This window comes from Drosophila simulans, chromosome 3R (genome assembly GCF_016746395.2).
Source record: "Drosophila simulans strain w501 chromosome 3R, Prin_Dsim_3.1, whole genome shotgun sequence".
Taxonomy (NCBI): Eukaryota; Metazoa; Arthropoda; class Insecta; order Diptera; family Drosophilidae; genus Drosophila; species Drosophila simulans.
Genome location: NC_052523.2, coordinates 13,125,344 through 13,145,343, shown reverse-complemented (window position 1 = coordinate 13,145,343; position 20,000 = coordinate 13,125,344). Strand labels below are relative to the sequence as shown.

The window sequence follows — 20,000 nt, the reverse complement described above, 5'->3', positions numbered from 1 at the left end:
TCTCTGAAATACCCCTATTTCGATATTATTTATAGATCTGGAAGATATATGTGCAATATAGCTAGGAAGGTATATATAGATTTATATATGTTTGCTTTTTATTCGCCTAGTTTGAAAAAACATTTATGTGTAAAAAAACTTGTTTTTGCTTTACATTCAAGGAACGCAACTTATAAATGAAAACGAATTGTAAGTATAGGCATTGGTACTAGAAAACTTTAAGATACAGATAAATCCCTTCACTATGCCGATCTATGATCTTAATGATGATCACTATGATCTTAATTCTCGAGATAGAAAAGCTGCAGTTCCCATGCTGAATAGTGATCAGAACGGTTTTATCTGACAGATTGCTCTTCTACCTGACCACACCGATCTCGGAAGAGTATCTGCTTTAATCCGAGTTAGCTGATCGTGGAACTGCTGGCCATTTCCACGCACATGTAGGCGATCCTGCATTCGTCGGTCACTCGTCTTATCTCACAAAAAAAAGTCGGCGTTTGGATGGATTGCTCGGCTGGCCGTTGGCACATTCATTACGTTTTCGTTGACGACGCGAGGCGGTTGTGTTGTTTTTTAATCGGCGGGCACATGAGGTTGTCGGTTCTCTAATTTTGAAAAAAAAACTTGTTTTCGCTTTACATTCAAAGAACGCACCTACCCATATATGTAAACGAGTCGTAATTGCAGGCTAACACTTATATAGGCATTGGTACTGAGATACAGCGAGATACCGTGAGCTACAGATACATAGCACTTCACGATGTCGAACTCGGTTTTGGTGTTTTTCGTGAATGGAAAGAAGGTACCTAAAGATACTCGGATGCCTCGCGTGTCATTCCTTAAAGTTAGCCCACTTTTATATCGATTTCCATTTATTGTTTTATTGCCCTAATCGTGTTTAACTGGCACTCGATGGAATTTGCCTTCTTGCTCAATTGAATGTGTCGAATGTATATAGTATATATAGTATATATAGTGATAACAATTGACCCCCATGTGGAGCCTCGTTGTTTGCTGGTGGCCCCTTATCGCCCGATCAAGATGGTGCATTTGCCAATCGCGCATGGGAGCAGTGCTCCTCGGATTGGGTGAGCTGGGATCGTCATGGGCATGTGTGTGTCTGCCAGATAGCCAGGCCCTCTAATCCGCACATTCCGACCGGCTGCGCCGTGTTTACAATCCAGTGAGCTCGACTGGATTATTCAGATAAAGCTGGCCATATTTAGCATCTGGTGTTGGTGGAGTGCAATTAGAGTTCTTTACTTTGTGCTCACAGCGTTCGCGCAAGTGAAGTAAATATTAATAAATAACCTGTTGCTCGTGCGCCCGGCATTTGATAGTGATAGATAGCAATCCCTGTTTGCTCAGGGCTGGCGGAGCAGATAACACTTTCGCTGTTTTAAGTTTAAACAAAGTCACAGTTTTGACAAACAATTGCTTTGAACCATATAAACTTATAATTATAGCAATTATAATGGGTTAAGTAAGCACAAACCTAAAAGATACAAGATACAAGATACAAATTTTCCAATTTAAGGATTAATGGTTTCAGATACTTTTGGAAAATTAAGTTGATTATTTTTATTTTATTATAATTTTTCATTTTTTATTCCAGGTGACCGAAGTGTCTCCAGATCCGGAATGCACGCTCCTCACATTCCTGCGCGAAAAGCTGCGGCTGTGCGGAACAAAGTTGGGATGTGCGGAGGGCGGATGCGGCGCCTGCACCGTCATGGTGTCCCGCCTGGACCGACGGGCCAACAAGATACGTCACCTGGCGGTCAATGCCTGCCTGACGCCAGTCTGCGCCATGCACGGATGTGCAGTGACCACGGTGGAGGGCATCGGGAGCACCAAAACGCGTCTGCATCCGGTGCAGGAGCGACTGGCTAAGGCGCACGGATCTCAGTGCGGCTTCTGCACGCCGGGCATTGTGATGTCCATGTACGCACTTCTGCGGAACGCGGAGCAACCCTCTATGCGTGACTTGGAGGTGGCATTCCAAGGTAACCTGTGCCGCTGCACCGGCTATCGACCCATCCTCGAGGGCTACAAGACGTTCACCAAGGAGTTTGCCTGCGGAATGGGCGAGAAGTGCTGCAAGGTTAGTGGGAAGGGATGTGGAACCGATTCGGAGACCGATGACAAGCTCTTCGAGCGCAGCGAGTTTCAGCCCTTGGATCCCAGCCAGGAACCCATCTTCCCACCGGAACTTCAGCTGAGTGACGCCTTCGATTCGCAGAGTTTGATCTTTAGCTCGGATAGGGTGACCTGGTATCGTCCCACCAATCTGGAGGAGCTGCTTCAGCTGAAGGCCAAACATCCGGCTGCCAAGCTGGTCGTAGGCAACACGGAAGTGGGCGTTGAGGTCAAGTTCAAGCATTTCCTCTACCCGCACCTCATCAATCCCACCCAGGTGAAGGAGCTGTTGGAGATCAAAGAGACCCAGGATGGCATTTACTTCGGTGCAGCTGTAAGCTTGATGGAGATCGATGCGCTTCTGCGGCAGAGAATTGAGCAGCTGCCGGAATCGGAGACCAGATTGTTCCAGTGCACCGTGGATATGCTTCACTACTTTGCCGGCAAGCAGATCCGCAATGTCGCCTGTTTGGGTGGAAACATCATGACTGGTAGTCCCATTTCCGATATGAATCCTGTGCTCTCGGCAGCAGGAGCTCAACTGGAGGTGGCCAGTTTTGTGGATGGAAAGCTCCAAAAGAGATCAGTTCACATGGGAACGGGCTTCTTCACTGGCTATCGCAGGAATGTTATCGAAGCTCACGAGGTGCTGCTGGGCATCCACTTCCGAAAGACCACTCCGGACCAGTATATCGTTGCCTTTAAGCAGGCCAGGAGGAGGGATGATGACATAGCCATCGTTAATGCCGCCATAAATGTTCGCTTTGAGGAAAAATCCAACATTGTGGCGGAGATTTCGATGGCCTTCGGTGGAATGGCACCAACAACAGTGCTGGCTCCTCGAACTTCCCAACTCATGGTTGGGCAGGAGTGGAGCCACCAGCTCGTGGAGCGCGTGGCGGAAAGCTTGTGCACGGAGCTGCCATTGGCTGCCTCTGCTCCCGGTGGCATGATCGCCTATCGTCGTGCTCTAGTGGTGAGCCTGTTCTTCAAGGCCTATCTGGCCATTTCCCTGAAGCTGAGCAAGTCCGGGATCACATCTTCCGATGCCCTGCCCCCGGAGGAGCGAAGTGGTGCCGAGACATTCCACACACCAGTACTCAAAAGTGCCCAGCTCTTCGAGCGCGTCTGCAGCGATCAACCCATCTGTGATCCCATTGGAAGACCAAAAGTCCATGCGGCTGCTTTAAAACAGGCCACCGGTGAAGCTATCTACACAGATGACATTCCCCGCATGGATGGTGAAGTGTATCTGGCCTTTGTCCTTAGTACCAAGCCACGTGCCAAGATCACCAAGCTGGATGCCAGTGAAGCATTGGTACTGGACGGAGTGCATCAGTTCTTTTGCTACAAGGACTTAACGGAGCACGAGAACGAAGTGGGACCCGTCTTTCATGATGAGCATGTCTTTGCCGCTGGAGAAGTGCATTGCTATGGTCAGATAGTGGGCGCCATAGCTGCCGATAATAAGGCGTTGGCCCAAAGAGCCGCTCGGCTGGTGAAAGTGGAGTACGAAGAGCTGAGTCCGGTTATCGTGACCATAGAGCAGGCCATCGAGCACAAGTCCTATTTCCCGGACTACCCTCGATTCGTGACCAAGGGCAATGTGGAGGAGGCTTTAGCCCAGGCGGATCACACTTTCGAGGGCACCTGTCGAATGGGCGGCCAGGAGCACTTCTATCTGGAGACCCATGCGGCATTGGCGGTACCTCGTGACAGCGATGAGCTGGAGCTCTTTTGCTCCACGCAGCATCCCTCGGAGGTGCAGAAACTAGTGGCCCATGTCACCGCACTTCCTGCCCACCGTGTCGTCTGTCGTGCCAAGCGTTTGGGAGGCGGCTTCGGTGGCAAGGAGTCCAGAGGCATCTCCGTGGCCTTACCCGTTGCCCTGGCCTCCTATCGTATGGGTCGTCCTGTGCGCTGCATGTTGGATCGCGACGAGGACATGCTCATCACCGGCACAAGGCATCCGTTCCTCTTCAAATACAAAGTGGGCTTCACCAAGGAGGGATTAATCACTGCCTGCGACATCGAGTGCTACAACAATGCCGGTTGGTCCATGGATCTGTCATTTTCGGTAAGAGTAATGGGTTTATGGAAAATCCATATGTAGGATTCCTTATGCATACCATGTTTGCTCAAATATCCATATGCTGTTTTTTCCATGGAACATCTGGTTAGTGTGGGAATTTCTAGGATCTCGAGAAACTTCTAAGAATGTACAAATTGAATCAGAAAAACAAGCACTAGGATTATATTGACATAAACACTTATAAATAATAATCAAAAAATTCTTAAAAATTATCTAATATATAAAACTTATGTTTAGGTTCTGGAGCGTGCCATGTTCCACTTTGAGAATTGCTACAGGATTCCCAACGTTCGCGTGGGTGGATGGGTCTGCAAGACGAACCTGCCCTCGAATACGGCCTTCCGTGGATTTGGAGGACCACAGGGCATGTACGCCGGTGAGCACATCATCCGGGATGTGGCCCGTATAGTGGGTCGCGATGTGGTGGATGTGATGCGGCTGAACTTCTATAAGACAGGAGACTACACGCACTACCACCAGCAGCTGGAGCACTTCCCCATCGAGCGGTGTCTGGAGGATTGCTTGAAGCAGTCGAGATACGACGAGAAGCGACAGGAGATTGCTCGATTTAATCGGGAGAACCGCTGGCGGAAGCGTGGCATGGCGGTGGTGCCCACCAAGTATGGAATCGCATTTGGTGTGATGCACTTGAACCAAGCGGGTTCGCTGATCAACATCTATGGTGATGGATCCGTGTTGCTTTCGCACGGAGGAGTTGAGATCGGACAAGGTCTGAATACGAAGATGATTCAGTGCGCCGCCAGGGCTCTGGGTATTCCTCAGGAACTGATTCACATTTCGGAAACGGCCACGGATAAGGTACCCAACACTTCACCCACGGCGGCGAGTGTGGGATCCGATCTGAACGGAATGGCCGTACTGGATGCATGTGAGAAGTTGAACAAAAGACTGGCGCCCATCAAGGAGGCACTGCCTGGAGGCACCTGGAAGGAGTGGATCAACAAGGCGTATTTCGATCGGGTCAGCCTCTCGGCCACAGGATTCTATGCCATGCCTGGGATTGGATATCACCCGGAGACGAATCCCAATGCTCGCACCTATAGCTACTACACGAATGGCGTGGGCGTCACGGTGGTAGAGATCGATTGCCTGACTGGCGACCATCAGGTGCTCAGCACAGACATCGTCATGGACATCGGCTCTAGCCTGAATCCGGCTATTGACATTGGTCAGATCGAGGGAGCATTCATGCAGGGCTATGGACTGTTTACTTTGGAGGAACTCATGTACTCACCACAAGGCATGCTCTACTCCAGAGGTCCGGGCATGTATAAGCTGCCTGGATTTGCCGACATTCCCGGGGAGTTCAATGTCAGCCTACTGACCGGTGCCCCCAATCCACGTGCAGTCTACTCATCCAAGGCAGTGGGTGAACCTCCGCTCTTCATTGGATCATCTGCATTCTTTGCCATCAAGGAGGCCATTGCAGCTGCTCGCGAAGATCAGGGCTTGAGTGGAGACTTCCCACTGGAGGCGCCTTCCACCTCGGCACGCATTCGAATTGCTTGTCAGGATAAGTTCACGGAACTGGTAAGTGATCCTTGAGATTGGTTAGGAACTTTTATTAACTTTTATTAACGAATTTTATATTTATTTAATTATAGCTGGAAATACCCGAACCAGGATCATTTACTCCATGGAACATTGTGCCTTAAAATTGATTATATTGCTTATAACAAACTGCTTATGCATTTAAAATGACGATTTTATTTGTTAATTTGTTTATATATATATAGTGAAATAAATGTTTGATAAATAATTAAGTCTTTTAATATATAAACATAATGGCTATTTGCAGCCATCTATTATCTAAACAGTAAAAAATAAATTCATTGGTTAAATTTTTTTTGTACCTATTATTCAATTGATTCTGATTTTCAATTGAAAAGTCTTAGTCACTATTTATTTTGAGCACATTAATGAAAGTTGAGCAAGTTTTCCGATGAATTGAAATATGAGTTCCGATTTCGGCGCTTCTGCTACCCGAAAATATAAGCTCAATCAAAAGAAGCTTCGTATGTAACTCAGGTTATGAGACGAGACGAGATCTTCGCGAGCATCTCAGTCGGCAATCTGACGTCGTAGAGCTCGGACATCCGAGATGGGATCGCTATCTTTTGGATACAGTTTGCTTCTAGAGTTCGTCTTTATTTCGGCGTCATCGTTCGTATCGGCAGAACTATTGTTGCTATCACTACAACCATTATTACAATAGATATGCACAGAATGCGCCTTGGAACGCAGTAGCTCCATCGTATCTATCGATTGACATCTACGGAAATTGCCAAGCCCACGATCGTCCGCTGATTGGGAAATGTGTGCGGTACGTGGATTGCATCAGTGCCATGCAGGCAGTGCCCCGGGTGACACCACTACTCTGTCCGTCATCGTGGCCCAATCAGCTGGTTTGCTGTCCACACGGCGGATACTTGATACCACCGCCCACCATCTCGAAGAGCGAACAAGGTGAGTATGAAAGGAATTCGGAGTATTCACAGCATCCAGAGCAAATATCTTATGCCAGCCTGTGCCAATGCCTACCCAAGAGCTCATCACAAGCGCCGTCGACGCCGTCGGAATACGAACCCTAAACTGGATGAAGTGGAACTAGTTGAGCCAATTGTACAAAAGCGCAATCAGAGTCAGAATTTGCTGGTGGGCGGCAGACTCACCCAGGAGAATGAGCATCCCTATATGGTGAGTTATAAGTACTTAGGAAAAGAGTCCAATAGTTCATCTTAATTCATCTTGTTTGGTTTTTGAAATGTACAAAATTAGCTATCGGATATTGTAAGCCATTTGGTTGATGAATAGATTCGATTTGATTACAGTGCGCCCTCGGTTGGCCATCCCGCACAAACAGATGGATTCATGAGCACGGTTCCAGCAAGCGGCGATACATGTTCAACTGTGGCTGCGCCATGATTGCGCCTCGGTTCGCCATAACGGCAGCCCACTGTGCCAGCGTCGGTGGGTAAGCAAAAAAAAAAAAAGAAAAACAACACAAAACACTCGAAATGCTAATGGGTTAAAAATATCTTGAATTCGAGCAGGGAACCCCCGTCGGTGGCGTTGATTGGTGGCGTTGAGCTGAACAGCGGTCGCGGGCAATTGATTGAGATCAAGCGGATTAGCCAGCATCCGCACTTCGATGCGGAGACCCTTACCAATGACCTGGCGGTGGTCAAGTTGGCCAGGAGATCCCACCTGCCAGTGGCCTGCCTGTGGAACCAGGAATCCCTGCCCGAGAGACCGCTCACTGCCCTGGGCTATGGACAAACCAAGTTCGGTTAGTGTCCATTTCATCCGGATTTAGATTAATTATATAACTTAAATCATTGTTTATATAACAGCTGGCCCACACTCCAATAATCTACTGCAAATCATGCTTTACCACCTGAATTTCCAACAATGCCAGAGGTACTTGCAAAACTATGACAAACTGGCCAATGGCCTGGGATCGGGTCAGATGTGCGCGGGAGACTACTCCGGCCGTATGGACACCTGCCAGGTGAGTCAAAAGTTTTAGAACGGTTTTATGTTTTATTTAACTGATGGTCTTCAAATTCATCAGGGCGATTCCGGAGGACCCTTGCTGCTCCACCAACACATGCGCCATCATCACCATACGATTCCCTATGTGGTGGGAATAACCTCCTTTGGAGGAGCCTGTGCATCCGGTCAACCAGGAGTTTATGTGCGAATAGCGCACTACATTCCATGGATAGAACAACAAGTGTGGCCTTGATTCTTTACATCTTACATCTAAAGCAAAAGGAAAATTAAGAATTTCGAATATTTAAAAAAGCATATTTAATAAATAAAATAAAATGAAACTAGTGCTGCTTGAAGGCAATCTTCTCAATCCAATCCAGGTAGCTATATAGCCTGGTGTAAACTCCTGGGGCATTGGGAGCCGCACAGAACTTCCCAAACGAGGTGATGCCCACCACGAAGGCCACGCAGTTGTATTCCGGCAGCAGGGCATGAATGGGACCGCCGGAGTCACCCTGGCAGGTGTCCCTGCCGCCTGGCAAATATCCCGCACAGAACTGACCCTCGATGATTCCCCTCGGTAGACGTCGCTCCTTGCGATAGATCTGCTTGCAGGTCATCTGTGGGACTACGTCCAGGTCCACCTGGCGCAGCGCATTCGACTTGGCGCCCAGGAACTCAGTGCGTCCCCAACCGGCGGCCACCACAGTGGGTATCTGGAGTTCCGGCAGTTGCCACAGGCAAGCAGGACGCACCTGCTCCGAGAACTTGGCCCTTCTGGTCAGCTTGAGCAGGGCAATATCGTGGTAATAGGCCGAGGATCTGTACTTCGGATGCAGCACGATGATAAGGATCTTGATGTCCTGCTGGGTCGCGCTGGTCTCGTTCAACTGGCGAGCGCCCAAGCGAACCATGTCCGGTGGTTTGCTAATGGAGCAAATAATATGGATATAGTTGTGTCTTTGCGGATCTTGTAACTTACCTACCAGAGGTGGCACAGTGGGCAGCGGTCAGGACATACAGTTCGCTAACCAGGGCGCCTCCACAGCCCCACTTTATATCCTGATCCTTGGAGCCACTGCCCTGCGTCCATCCCAAGGCGGCCATGTGGGGGAAGAGTCCGTGACGAGTGGGTGTTCCACCGACTATCAGCGGAACACTGGGCACGCACTGCTTCCCGGAGAATGTGCGTCCGGTGTCCGCCAAGTGGAGCCTTCTGGCAGCAGCATTGTACTCCTGGCACTCTGGAAAGGATTATCTTTAGGATGCAAACTGTTCCGATCCTTCAAAGTGTACCTACTGGTGGCACTTATGCGCTGAGCCAGCACATGCTTGTCCGCCAATGGACAACAGATGACAGGGACATTGTTGCGATGGGTGCAGATGTCGATGCGAGTGCCATGGACCCGATACTCCCGGATGACGTGGAGGCACTGGTAGGCCAGGATGCAGTATCCACTCCGGCCATCGAAGCTCCGCCGGCAGAAGGCACCCTCGTGCAGTCCTTCCGAAACCGAAGTTCTAACCTCGGCATCGTCGCCGAACTTCAGATAGCTTTCCTCATCTTCGTCGTCCTGGTCATCCACGTCCTCGCCAATGGTGGCCACCGACTGTTCTTTCCAAACTTCTGGGATTGTGTACTTGGTGGTCTGGTAGTTGATTATTTCAAGGGCATCGAGAGCTGTGGGTTTAATTAATATAATATTAGGGGCACCATTAATATATACGGGTGATTCACTTCTTACCCTCAAGATTTGGAGTCTGCAGGATTAAGTGCAAGCATGTCAATTGAAGATGCACGATTAGGGACCAAAGTATTATCATTCTATTGGTGAGTTCTGGGTTTTCATTATTTACTCTCTTTCAAACATTTCAAAAAAGAAGCTGCAATAGATAATGAAAATAGGTACTTATGGTAAAGACTTTGTATATATTTTTCAAATTAAACTATCAAACCCAGAAGAATTCTTTTTTCTAGAAGACAATGGACAGAGTATTTCGATTAGCTTCAATATTCGCGCCACCACTGTGCCCAAAACAAACCCTTGCTTGTTTTGGTGGATTTTTTGTTTAATGTATTTTTATTAATTAATGCGGGCGCTCAATTATAAATTCGGCTGAATTTCAATAAAACCGTTTGCCAGCGACGCTGCGTTTCGATTCCGCGTAGTGTGGAATCCACTGTGGATTGGAAGATCCCAGTCGGATTAAATCGGTCAATCGAGCAAGACCTATTCAGATGGCGGATTGGAAGATATCTTGGGGCTGCATCGCACTCTGTGTGCTCCTGTGCGTATTCCGTGTGTGCGGACAGTGGGAGTTTCCTGCCCAGTATCCGGAACCGTATCCCAATCCGAATCCGAATCCAGTGCCAGATCCAACCAGGTGGGATTTCAACAACTACAATAGCTACGGTTACAACGGTCAGTGGGTGCCGGGCTATTTTAATAACTACGGCTATTATAGACCGCCGCCACCACCACCTCCTCCGCCATGTGGAAGACCACCGCCTGGACCGCCACCGCCGGGCCCGCCTCCACCTGGTCCACCGCCCGGTTGCCCTGGAGGTCCGCCTCCGCCGCCGCAACGCCAATGGAACAATGGCCCCAGGCAGTGGGAACCACGTCGTCCGCCAGCCAATCACCATCGCAACTTCCACAACATCTTCCTGAACACCGAAAGCAAAGTGGATGGGGAGAACTACAACAAGACCGCGGAGACGGAGGATTTGCACGACGACTTCAATGGCCGATCCATTGTGGCACCTGGACAGTACCCGCACATGGTTAGTACTGATTAAATAAAGGTGCAGTCCAAACAAAACAAAAATCGCAGATCAACGAAAGCCAAAAAATAAATAAATAAATAAAATCCAACGAAACCGGAATGGGGGAAACGCCAAAGTACCGCCGTTCGCAACACAAACACGACTAAATCGCCGATTGCCGACATCCAAATCGAAGTCCACCATATCATATCGGCTAACCGTTAATTGGGTACGACTAATCCGCTCTTTACCCGATCTTAGGCCGCTCTGGGATTCCGGAACGAGAACCACGAGATCGACTACAAATGCGGAGGAAGCCTCATCAGCGAAGACTTCGTGCTCACAGCTGCTCATTGCCTGATTACTCATGGGTAAGCTTTTTGTGGATAAGAACTTATGGCGAATTAGGGAGAGTATAGCTTTCTTATCTATAAACTATCTTATGATAAGTTATGATAAGTTCCAAGTCTCCTTCGATTACATATTCCCCTTAAAATAAAAATTTAATAGGTATTTACATTAATTTTTCCTTTTAAAAGCATAATAAATTAGATCATTCAGAACAATATTTACAATATCAGGATTATTTTCCTTATAGCACCTCTCCCGACATCGTGAAAATCGGAGACATTAAGCTCAAGGAGTGGGAGGACAACGTGGCGCCCCAAAGACGACGTGTTGCCAAGATCTATCTGCATCCACTGTACAATGCGAGTCTCAACTACCATGACATCGGTCTCATCCAGCTGAATCGTCCGGTGGAATACACCTGGTTCGTGAGGCCAGTTCGCCTGTGGCCCATGAACGACATTCCATACGGCAAGCTGCACACCATGGGCTATGGCTCCACGGGATTCGCCCAGCCGCAGACGAACATACTCACGGAACTGGATCTCTCGGTGGTGCCCATTGAGCAGTGCAACTCCAGTCTGCCCGCCGACGAAGGTTCTCCACACGGATTACTCACAAGTCAGATATGCGCCCATGACTATGAGAAAAATCGCGATACTTGCCAGGTGAGGAGCATAATTGATATATTATATAAGATATAATATGATTATTTAAAAGGGCGATTCTGGAGGACCGCTTCAACTGAACTTGGAACGTCGGCGTCGAAGGCACAGAAGTCGTAGACACTATCGCTACTACCTGGTGGGCATCACTTCGTATGGAGCCTATTGTCGCAGTGAACTACCAGGTAACTAATCTTTCAAAAATACAAAATGTATAATACTTTTATAAATTCATTCATTTTACAGGTGTTTATACGCGTGTTTCATCCTATATCGATTGGATAGCATCTATAGTGTGGCCTAATTATTATAGCGAATTTACTAATCAATAAAAAACAGTCTGTAAAATGTTACAAACAAAAAGTTATAAAAAAAAGGAAATTTAAATTTAAATTAAAGCATAGCAAAAAGAACTTTACTTAGTTCTGTTTTTAAGTTTTTGTATGAAATGCAATTGTTGCTAGGCACCGCTGATTGCAGAAATGGTTTATTTAATCAATAATTTTTGTTTGATATGCTAAAAAGTTAATAATGGTAGGAAAGAGCAAAAAGAAGCGCAATAGCAAGGATTCTTCATCCAGTAATGCAGGAAGTGGCGAAGGCGAGGAGAAGAAGAAGAAAGAGGGCGGCAAGAAGAAAGGGGGCGTGGGAAAGTCCATTGGTTGCGACATTTTCAATGACGCCGCCATGGAGAACGCCTACTATGTCTGCCATAATGTTCAGGTAAGTCATTACTTATAGTACATAATTTATTAAAAATTTTAAAAAATATGTAAATTATTTCAGGACGTTCTGAAGTCAAGAGGATTTGCTTGGCCGGATGGCCAAAAGAAGAAAAAGAAGGGAAAGCGCTAGGAAAACCCCTAAAACAAAACCCTTTTAATAAGTGAAATATTTTTAGTTATTTTATAAAATATTCTTGCAATTAAGCTTATAGTATTAATGATGGTTTACTTGCCCCTTGGCCTGGAAAATCGAGAGCAACGCGCTCATATTTATTTTTATGAATCCAAAACAAGACATCATCGACCGAAAAACCGAACAATTCCAAAAACGCAGGCTGCCCCAAGTAAAGTGTCAGTGGCAAACGCTTCTAGAACAAACACACACTTTTCGATTTTTCGGCGTGTGAATAATATAGGAAACCAAAATTTTATTCGTTGCTGCACCACCATATAAATAGGTGCAACAATCGCGCTTTTTTCAGTTTCAAATCAGCACTAGTAGCTGCAACATCACAAATTTAGGATATTTAGCAGAAGGCGTTTAGTAACCTGGAAAAATGGGTAAAATTCCTGCCATCGGCATCGACTTGGGCACCACCTACTCCTGCGTGGGCGTTTGGCAGAACAGCAAGGTGGAGATCATTGCAAATGACCAGGGTAACCGCACCACGCCCTCATATGTGGCATTCAACGAGACGGAGCGCTTGATTGGCGATCCGGCGAAGAACCAGGTGAGTCATGGTTCCCCATCTCGATTGTCCAAATACGCGGATTGTCTAGCTTCAATATGGCCAGGTGCGATTATCGTGTTTTAATTGGAATCGTATAAGGTACACAAATAAATGTGGGAATGTGGGAATATGCACTGGGAAAGTTCAATCTCTGAGATACATTCACTTGGAAAAGTATCTTAATTCCTCAGAACTGGCACGAATGAGAATAGTGCAATAAACTTCTATTTCTTTACTAAAGTTTTTAAAGCAAAAATGATACATGGTGTTTCATCAAAATAGATTATTATTAATAGGTAGTATTATTAAAAAATTCTATAGAATAAGTATAAAAATCCTTTATAATATTCAAACTTATTAATATGTATTTATTAACGACATTATTTCGCAGGTGGCCATGAATGCCAAGAACACAGTTTTCGATGCCAAGCGATTGATTGGACGGAAGTTCGACGACAAGAAAATCCAGGAGGACCTGAAGCTCTGGCCCTTCAAGGTCATCAACGAGAAGGGAAAGCCCAAGATCGAGGTGGAGTTCAAGGGCGAACGGAAGCGATTTGCGCCCGAGGAGATCAGTTCAATGGTGCTGACCAAGATGCGCGAGATCGCCGAGGTCTATCTGGGTGGCAAGGTGAAGGACGCGGTGGTCACAGTGCCGGCCTACTTCAATGATAGCCAGCGACAGGCGACCAAGGATGCGGGCTCCATTGCTGGACTGAATGTGCTGAGGATCATCAATGAGCCCACTGCGGCAGCTCTGGCCTATGGATTGGATAAGAACCTCAAGGGCGAGCGCAATGTGCTCATCTTCGACTTGGGCGGCGGCACCTTCGACGTCTCCGTACTGAGCATCGATGAGGGTTCCCTGTTCGAGGTGAAAGCCACGGCCGGCGACACCCATTTGGGTGGCGAGGACTTCGACAACCGGCTGGTCAATCATTTTGCCGAGGAATTCAAGCGGAAGCACAAGTCGGACATCAAGGGAAATGCCAGGGCGTTGAGACGCCTAAGAACGGCTTGTGAACGGGCGAAGAGGACGTTGTCCTCCAGCACGGAGGCATCCTTGGAGATTGATGCCCTGCACGAGGGCATTGACTTTTACTCGAAGATTTCGAGGGCGCGTTTCGAGGAGCTGAACATGGACCTCTTCCGGTCCACCATGCAGCCCGTGGAGCGAGCACTGAGTGATGCCAAGATGGACAAGAAGGCCATTCATGATGTGGTTTTGGTGGGCGGCTCCACGCGTATTCCCAAGATTCAGAAACTACTGCAAGATCTGTTCGGTGGCAAGCAGCTGAATCTCTCCATCAATCCCGATGAGGCGGTGGCTTATGGAGCCGCCGTACAGGCTGCCATTCTCACCGGCGTGGGCAGCTCACAGATCCAGGACCTGCTCCTCGTGGACGTGGCTCCTCTTTCGCTGGGCATCGAGACCGCTGGCGGCGTGATGACCAACTTGGTGGAGCGCAATGCCCGCATACCCTGCAAGCAGCAGCAGATCTTCACCACCTACGCTGACAATCAGAATGCGGTGACCATTCAGGTGTACGAGGGCGAGCGGGCCATGACCAAGGATAACAATCTACTGGGCACCTTTAACCTCACCGGCATTCCGCCAGCTCCTCGGGGAGTGCCCCAGATCGAGGTGGCCTTCGACTTGAATGCGGATGGCATCCTGAATGTGAATGCCAAGGACAACAGCACTGGGAAGAGCGAAAAGATCACCATTAGCAATGACAAGGGCAGACTTTCCAAGGCGGAGATAGATCGCATGCTCTCGGAGGCGGAGAAGTACAAGGTGGAGGACGATCGTCAGAGGGAGCGGGTTCAGTCCAAGAACAATCTCGAGGCATACATCTACGCATGTCGCCAGGCCGTCGACGACGCTCCATCCGGCGTTCTTTCCGAAACCGAACGCTCCAAGGTGCGCGACAAGTGCTCCTCCGAGGCATCCTGGCTGGACAAGAACACGCTGGCCGAGAAGGAGGAGTTCGAGAGTCACCTGAAAGAGTGCCAGCGCATCTGCACTCCGATAATGTCGAAAATCCATGGCGGCAACAAGGGCAAATCACCGATGGGCAAGGGTTCCCGTCCCACTGTGGAGGAGGTGGATGGATAGGACGACCCACTGACCTAAATTATTTAGTCATTGTTTGATTAATATTATTTACAAAATAAAGTAGACTTTCACTTTAAATTCATTGTGTAACGTGCTCATCTGGCGGAGCTGCAACGAGGTTCTTCATCCTGCTTTTCATGCTGCTCCATTTGGTCAAGAGCACCATGCTCGACTAGTGAGTCCAACTGATTTTCCGGATACTTAAAGTAATGCTTTTCTATTTTCCAAAAGCGAACGGAACGCTCGACTGCAATGAATTGATTAAATGTTATGCATACCGCTTAAAAATACGTTTCCAATGTTTTGCATATTAACCCTTTTGATCCCATGGGCAAGCTTTGAACAGTCGGGTTCTCTGGATACCCATCCATTCGTTTTCGGACATGAGCGATCAGTAGCAACCGAATATCGTCGCGTTATGGTCGCACCGAGCAAACTCCTGGAGCCGCCCCTGAATCGGGTGCACTGCGCCATCCTGCACAGCCTGCCGGGCCAGAGTTGCACGAAGGCCTTCCTGTGGAATCTCTACCGCAACCATGTGTCCAGTGGGAAGTACTATTCACCCTTGTTGCTGGTCTGGTAGTAAATTGTTATTAAAAACAAATACAAATTAATTAAACCTACTAGTATATATAATTTTAATGCATTTTCTTGCAGTTACCCTTGGTAATGAATTGGCGAAAGGTATCCAGGAAAATGGTGATTTCTGTGGCCAAAAACTATGCTCAATCCGCCAGTTTTGCTGCCTGGATAAATGCCATTACCTTCTACTTGATGTGCATGGGAAGGCGTCTCAATGATCGATTTGTATTCATATTTATACCATTTCTGCCCTGCTGGATTGCTTCGCAGTTGAGTTGGTTGATGCCTCCTCAGGTGCTTCACTTCTTCGTCACTGGCATAACACCAGCGGTAAGTATACCCTGTAATCCCAAGAAGAACTAAACAATCATACATATTTACAGGCAATGGAAAGTCTGATGAGATATTCCAACCTCGGCTTGGTACATTCACCCATGGCACAGACTCTTATGTTCATGATATCCTCGGTGATAGTCTTGCATTACCAGCAGACTCGGAAGTACTCTGGTTTCTGGTTCATACGACCAGCTTCTCTGCCCGAGGATAACGAGGATTGGACGATCCTGAGGCAAGTGCAGCAGGGTATTAGGGAGTTGAGATCATACCTGGGCATTGGATTGGCAATGGATCTGCTAAATCCCTTGATGAAGCGAAACATAAAACTCTGGCGACCCAAGATGACAAGTTTCTTGGCGGGCTACATAGGATTGTTTAAGGTGAGTCGATGCAGAAGTACAAAGTGTATCTTCCTAGTTAAATATACGTTATTTTTTAGGTGGTTCAATTACTATCATTCAAAAGATTGAGTGTAAATCAAACCAATGCTCTGGCTTCCTTTATAAGTGGGTCATCGTTTGCTCTTCTACCAAATCGTCTCACTTTCATGTGTTTTGCCGTTGTAACTGCCATCCAGGTGATTTGGAGCCAGGTGTGCAATGCTAAAGATGAAAAGGATTCGGTGCTATCCGCAGTGCGAAAGATTCCCTGGGCTAGACTGCTGATACCCTGTAGTCTGGCATATCTGGTGCACATTTTCTTCTACCACCAAAGGCATCTCAATGAGGTGGCTAGGAGTTTCATAAACTGCACATGTGATAACAAGTTAGTAAAACTCATTAAAATATATATAAATATAAATATATAGGGCTTTTTATAAATTATTTAATTGCAGTGGCCAACGATTGTTGAATCTGATAGGTCTTCCCAGTGTCAATGCGATACTAGAAGCTGTGGATAAGACACCTAAAACTTCCTTTTGGTTTTAATTATATATAAAAATCATAAACATTTTCAGAATGAAATTATATGTGAACGTTAATCATCAAATCATTTGCCAACCATATTACGCTTTAAATTATGCGCATAAATTATTTTTATCAAATCATAAACGTGTTTTGAATGTGGCAAACATATTAGCTAATGGCGATATCCGTGACTGGAGACGATAGAGATATCTCCTATTTTTGGGGCAGCAGAGAATGGAGATGTCTCCAAAATAATAATTTATAGTTTAAGTATGAGTTTATTAGATCTTTACAAAAATCGTATCAAGATTACGCATCATTAGCCAGCCAAATGTCCGAGGTGCAATCACCGCCAGGATAACGCATTTCATGGGGCAAACTGGGACCATAGGGTTCATTGGCGAAGTCCACCAAAAAGTCCTCATTTAGGGACATTCCTCCATTCTCAGTGTCCACATTGATTAGGACAATATGACCGCCTTGCGAAACCATTTTGGGATAGAACTAAAGAGATTTTGAGTTAATTTAATTAAGATATATGTATAGAGTGATCCTGGTTAAGATCTTACCTGCTTATCCCATGGCGAGTACAGAGATGAGGAGACATACAAGCGCTTGCCATCGAGGGATAGCTGCATCATTTGGGGACCTCCTTCCAAGCGACGTCCCTTTACGTAACGAGCTGCAGGTCTCTCCTAAAAATGAAGAAAAGTCCTGGTTATAGTACGAGTTATATAGCAATACCGCTACTGTGTACCTTCAGTTCCTTATCCTCCTTAACAATCACATTTGGCAAATCACTGCATATGGCACCGCCAAGGAAAAGCTGACCAGTCAGCTTGGGATTCTCGGGATCGGTGATGTCATATTGTCGCACATCGCCATGTCGCCAGCAGTTGACATATAGAAATCGGTCGTCCAGCGAGATGATAATGTCCGAAATCATGCCACCCATATCTTCAGCTACTCCACTGCCAGTATCGACCAGTTTGCCGGGTATGTCAATTACCTTCTTGGCTTCAAATTCATCGGAATCTGATTTCTTCTTGAAGTGGAACACCTTGGCATTAAGGGTACATCCCACGAATCCCTCGGCCTTCTTAGGATTGTGCAGGAATCGAATCTCCAGGGGCGTTATGCCATCCGATCCCAGGTCGATGGTCTGGTAGAGAGTCTGTGTGGACCATTTGTAGAAGTTGAGACGACAGCCGTACTGAGACATATCCTCCAGGTCAACGTTCTTCCAGCCTCTAAAAAAATGGTTTAAAATGATTATTATAAAGTATTTCGTGGTTATATTAAGACTAACCGTCGCCATTTATTGGGAGCTCCCCATTCCGAAGAAACCATGACATCGAAATATGGCTGATACCAGAAATCGTATCCGCACAATGCCTTCTTATCGCCCTTGGTCCAAGTACCGATGCAATTGAAGTCCGAATCGAAGAGAATAAAGTCACCCTTGGCATATCCCTCTGCATCGCCCATCACGGATATCATGATGTTCCCATTGGCCAAACAGTGTGTGGTATGCGGAGCCGTGACATTGTGGCTCTTCAACACACCACCATCGATGGTCTTGACAATCTCCGGCTTTCGTGGATCCGAAACCACATCGAGTATGTATATAAAGTCGGAATTTAAGGACGGCAATACCAGCCTATCTCTTTTTGGTACCGTCTTGGAGCTCTCGTCGACATAGTAGCAACTGGAGCAGGCATTCCAGCCAGAATGATGCAGTTCATCACCCTTGCGATTTGTAAACGTACGGTGGACTATCTGCAAAATGATGTTAATAATGTTGTAAATAAGTTTACCAATCTGTAATACTAATATACGTATTGGAAATATATATATGTACTATGTTCCAAAATGAATGCAAATTGATATTATAATTGAATTATAATCCAATCGAACTAATTATAAAGTACATAAAGTTGTTCGAACGATCGAATAGTGTAGATACCTGATTTATTTACCTGACAGTAGGTGGGGCTCTCGGGATCCACGTCGACTGTGGACAGATAATCGCCGTGCGGCTCATCCAAGTTGGGCTGAACGGTGACTGTGTAGAGGAGCTTCTCCCGGGGACCACTCCTCATGGCGTCCAGTGGGGTTGCATAACCCGGTCCTCGGCAACAGGCTTAGGAAAAACAATTCAATTATCAAAATTGCTCGGGACTGTCTTTATCAAAGATTCAGGGCATGTGTTTGCAGTACAAAGTGTACATATACGTCTCTTGTTTTTCTTACTTTTATTGGACATTGCTTGGCGGTTGTTGTGGGTCGAAGAACAGCGGCAAACTGAATATCAAACGATGTTGAGCGGGAGCTTTATATATTGGGGCTCTCTCGGAGACACTTTTCTTTATACTCTCTTAAAGAATTTACTAAAGAGAACCGGTTCGGCCGGATTTCTTATCACTAATACAGGTAAGGTCAGGTCAGTATTGTGTTTAGATTAGTTTTAGATTGTTTTCGTGGATTTATTGATTAAAAGAACATATAATGATAAAAACAAAAAACAAAAAAACAACGCCCCTAGAGATAAGGCGCATTGCTGATAATGCTTCACAATTTGTTTACTTAAATTAAATTTCTATTCATTCATTCTATTCATTTCATTCATTCTATTCATTTCTATTTTACACATTTTCCCTTTTCTTCCTAATTTATTTTTAATTATAATAATACTATACTATTACATTAAATATACGTATATCCAAAACAAGAATTTATTAACAATGATAAATAATAAATAAATATTTAATAAATTGTGAGTATAGTGGTGATAAAAGCACTGACTACAAAAGCTATTTTCAAACGTTTCCAGCTTAACCGCAATTTGAAGGCGTCCCAGAGCTGCAAAGAAACGATATCGATTATTCTTGCCAACAGAGTGAGACGGGGCAACATAACACATATCGGTATTAAGTATTTTTTTTGGTTTATTTGATGACTGTAATTGATCTTCCAGACTTTTATGGAAATCTTAAGTGTGTTGTTTGCTTGTACAATGATCAGAGCTAGCTTATAAAATCCACGTGCTCTCTGCATTATCATTTATAT

At 46.2% G+C, this 20,000-nt stretch overlaps 8 protein-coding genes across 12 annotated transcripts; 6 read left to right on the top strand and 2 right to left on the bottom strand.

Annotated features, from left to right (window-relative positions):
- Positions 1-511: 511 nt before the first annotated feature.
- LOC6728274 (xanthine dehydrogenase) lies at positions 512-6,008 on the top strand. Of its 2 annotated transcripts, none has more exons than XM_039294980.2 (4): positions 512-847; positions 1,619-4,219; positions 4,472-5,785; positions 5,860-6,008. In XM_039294980.2, exons 1-4 carry the CDS (start codon positions 764-766, stop codon positions 5,908-5,910), a joined length of 4,050 nt encoding a protein of 1,349 aa, XP_039150914.1. In that variant the 5' UTR covers positions 512-763; the 3' UTR covers positions 5,911-6,008. The 2 variants fall into 2 exon arrangements, with proteins under 2 accessions (XP_039150914.1, XP_039150915.1); XM_039294981.2 differs by having other exon boundaries at positions 513-805.
- A 272-nt stretch (positions 6,009-6,280) lies between these two features.
- Positions 6,281-8,094, top strand: LOC6728273 (serine protease snake). The gene is made up of 7 exons (XM_002103586.3): positions 6,281-6,418; positions 6,471-6,721; positions 6,780-6,952; positions 7,087-7,229; positions 7,309-7,544; positions 7,609-7,766; positions 7,830-8,094. The coding sequence occupies exons 1-7, from the start codon at positions 6,357-6,359 to the stop codon at positions 8,001-8,003; spliced, it is 1,197 nt and encodes a 398-aa protein (XP_002103622.1). The 5' UTR covers positions 6,281-6,356; the 3' UTR covers positions 8,004-8,094.
- Positions 8,045-9,631, bottom strand: LOC6728271 (serine protease snake). 2 transcript variants are annotated; one of them, XM_016176811.2, is made up of 4 exons: positions 9,496-9,631; positions 9,051-9,431; positions 8,733-8,994; positions 8,045-8,677 (listed from the first exon to the last, which is right to left on the bottom strand). In XM_016176811.2, the coding sequence occupies exons 1-4, from the start codon at positions 9,572-9,574 to the stop codon at positions 8,092-8,094; spliced, it is 1,308 nt and encodes a 435-aa protein (XP_016034905.1). In that variant the 5' UTR covers positions 9,575-9,631; the 3' UTR covers positions 8,045-8,091. The 2 variants fall into 2 exon arrangements, with proteins under 2 accessions (XP_016034905.1, XP_016034907.1); XM_016176813.2 differs by having other exon boundaries at positions 8,517-8,677; positions 8,737-8,994.
- Position 9,632: 1 nt separating this feature from the next.
- Positions 9,633-11,939, top strand: LOC6728270 (serine protease snake). 2 transcript variants are annotated; one of them, XM_039294676.1, is made up of 6 exons: positions 9,633-10,135; positions 10,217-10,535; positions 10,779-10,888; positions 11,116-11,533; positions 11,586-11,715; positions 11,777-11,939. In XM_039294676.1, exons 1-6 carry the CDS (start codon positions 9,990-9,992, stop codon positions 11,860-11,862), a joined length of 1,209 nt encoding a protein of 402 aa, XP_039150610.1. In that variant the 5' UTR covers positions 9,633-9,989; the 3' UTR covers positions 11,863-11,939. The 2 variants fall into 2 exon arrangements, with proteins under 2 accessions (XP_039150610.1, XP_016034904.1); XM_016175219.2 differs by having other exon boundaries at positions 9,633-10,535.
- On the top strand, positions 11,940-12,385 carry LOC27208240 (small lysine-rich protein 1). Its single transcript, XM_016183844.3, has 2 exons — positions 11,940-12,253; positions 12,317-12,385. The coding sequence occupies exons 1-2, from the start codon at positions 12,062-12,064 to the stop codon at positions 12,383-12,385; spliced, it is 261 nt and encodes an 86-aa protein (XP_016034903.1). The 5' UTR covers positions 11,940-12,061.
- A 211-nt stretch (positions 12,386-12,596) lies between these two features.
- LOC6728269 (heat shock 70 kDa protein cognate 2) lies at positions 12,597-15,183 on the top strand. The gene is made up of 2 exons (XM_002103582.4): positions 12,597-12,986; positions 13,378-15,183. Exons 1-2 carry the CDS (start codon positions 12,813-12,815, stop codon positions 15,103-15,105), a joined length of 1,902 nt encoding a protein of 633 aa, XP_002103618.2. The 5' UTR covers positions 12,597-12,812; the 3' UTR covers positions 15,106-15,183.
- Positions 15,184-15,351: 168 nt separating this feature from the next.
- On the top strand, positions 15,352-17,068 carry LOC6728268. 2 transcript variants are annotated; one of them, XM_016175220.3, is made up of 5 exons: positions 15,352-15,679; positions 15,763-16,017; positions 16,071-16,403; positions 16,463-16,788; positions 16,859-17,068. In XM_016175220.3, the coding sequence occupies exons 1-5, from the start codon at positions 15,371-15,373 to the stop codon at positions 16,950-16,952; spliced, it is 1,317 nt and encodes a 438-aa protein (XP_016034901.2). In that variant the 5' UTR covers positions 15,352-15,370; the 3' UTR covers positions 16,953-17,068. The 2 variants fall into 2 exon arrangements, with proteins under 2 accessions (XP_016034901.2, XP_016034902.1); XM_016175221.3 differs by having other exon boundaries at positions 15,445-15,684.
- Positions 17,069-17,189: 121 nt separating this feature from the next.
- On the bottom strand, positions 17,190-19,340 carry LOC6728267 (methanethiol oxidase). The gene is made up of 6 exons (XM_002103580.4): positions 19,185-19,340; positions 18,911-19,074; positions 18,241-18,710; positions 17,689-18,181; positions 17,501-17,626; positions 17,190-17,435 (listed from the first exon to the last, which is right to left on the bottom strand). Exons 1-6 carry the CDS (start codon positions 19,195-19,197, stop codon positions 17,241-17,243), a joined length of 1,461 nt encoding a protein of 486 aa, XP_002103616.1. The 5' UTR covers positions 19,198-19,340; the 3' UTR covers positions 17,190-17,240.
- Between the last annotated feature and the right edge of the window lie 660 nt (positions 19,341-20,000).

What these genes read in the sequence shown, in the direction of transcription:
- LOC6728267 (XM_002103580.4), bottom strand. An exon ending in GCTCCCAATAAATGGCGACG is followed by an intron (nt 18,182 to 18,240) that starts GTTAGTCTTAAT and finishes CCATTTTTTTAG; the next exon opens with AGGCTGGAAGAACGTTGACC. An exon ending in AGGAGGATAAGGAACTGAAG is followed by an intron (nt 17,627 to 17,688) that starts GTACACAGTAGC and finishes CTTCATTTTTAG; the next exon opens with GAGAGACCTGCAGCTCGTTA.
- LOC6728273 (XM_002103586.3), top strand. Translation starts at nt 6,357, where the DNA reads ATGGGATCGCTATCTTTTGGATACAGTTTGCTTCTAGAGTTCGTCTTT. An exon ending in GTCTTTATTTCGGCGTCATC is followed by an intron (nt 6,419 to 6,470) that starts GTTCGTATCGGC and finishes TTATTACAATAG; the next exon opens with ATATGCACAGAATGCGCCTT. An exon ending in CACTGTGCCAGCGTCGGTGG is followed by an intron (nt 7,230 to 7,308) that starts GTAAGCAAAAAA and finishes GAATTCGAGCAG; the next exon opens with GGAACCCCCGTCGGTGGCGT.
- LOC6728270 (XM_016175219.2), top strand. Translation starts at nt 9,990, where the DNA reads ATGGCGGATTGGAAGATATCTTGGGGCTGCATCGCACTCTGTGTGCTC. An exon ending in CTGGACAGTACCCGCACATG is followed by an intron (nt 10,536 to 10,778) that starts GTTAGTACTGAT and finishes ACCCGATCTTAG; the next exon opens with GCCGCTCTGGGATTCCGGAA. An exon ending in TTGTCGCAGTGAACTACCAG is followed by an intron (nt 11,716 to 11,776) that starts GTAACTAATCTT and finishes TTCATTTTACAG; the next exon opens with GTGTTTATACGCGTGTTTCA.
- LOC6728271 (XM_016176811.2), bottom strand. Translation starts at nt 9,574, where the DNA reads ATGATAATACTTTGGTCCCTAATCGTGCATCTTCAATTGACATGCTTG. An exon ending in GCAGACTCCAAATCTTGAGG is followed by an intron (nt 9,432 to 9,495) that starts GTAAGAAGTGAA and finishes TTAAACCCACAG; the next exon opens with CTCTCGATGCCCTTGAAATA. An exon ending in TCAGCGCATAAGTGCCACCA is followed by an intron (nt 8,995 to 9,050) that starts GTAGGTACACTT and finishes AATCCTTTCCAG; the next exon opens with AGTGCCAGGAGTACAATGCT.
- LOC6728274 (XM_039294980.2), top strand. Translation starts at nt 764, where the DNA reads ATGTCGAACTCGGTTTTGGTGTTTTTCGTGAATGGAAAGAAGGTACCT. An exon ending in CTCGCGTGTCATTCCTTAAA is followed by an intron (nt 848 to 1,618) that starts GTTAGCCCACTT and finishes TTTTTATTCCAG; the next exon opens with GTGACCGAAGTGTCTCCAGA. An exon ending in AGGATAAGTTCACGGAACTG is followed by an intron (nt 5,786 to 5,859) that starts GTAAGTGATCCT and finishes ATTTAATTATAG; the next exon opens with CTGGAAATACCCGAACCAGG.
- LOC6728268 (XM_016175220.3), top strand. Translation starts at nt 15,371, where the DNA reads ATGTTATGCATACCGCTTAAAAATACGTTTCCAATGTTTTGCATATTA. An exon ending in GCTACATAGGATTGTTTAAG is followed by an intron (nt 16,404 to 16,462) that starts GTGAGTCGATGC and finishes GTTATTTTTTAG; the next exon opens with GTGGTTCAATTACTATCATT. An exon ending in AACTGCACATGTGATAACAA is followed by an intron (nt 16,789 to 16,858) that starts GTTAGTAAAACT and finishes ATTTAATTGCAG; the next exon opens with TGGCCAACGATTGTTGAATC.
- LOC27208240 (XM_016183844.3), top strand. Translation starts at nt 12,062, where the DNA reads ATGGTAGGAAAGAGCAAAAAGAAGCGCAATAGCAAGGATTCTTCATCC. An exon ending in ATGTCTGCCATAATGTTCAG is followed by an intron (nt 12,254 to 12,316) that starts GTAAGTCATTAC and finishes AAATTATTTCAG; the next exon opens with GACGTTCTGAAGTCAAGAGG.
- LOC6728269 (XM_002103582.4), top strand. Translation starts at nt 12,813, where the DNA reads ATGGGTAAAATTCCTGCCATCGGCATCGACTTGGGCACCACCTACTCC. An exon ending in GCGATCCGGCGAAGAACCAG is followed by an intron (nt 12,987 to 13,377) that starts GTGAGTCATGGT and finishes ATTATTTCGCAG; the next exon opens with GTGGCCATGAATGCCAAGAA.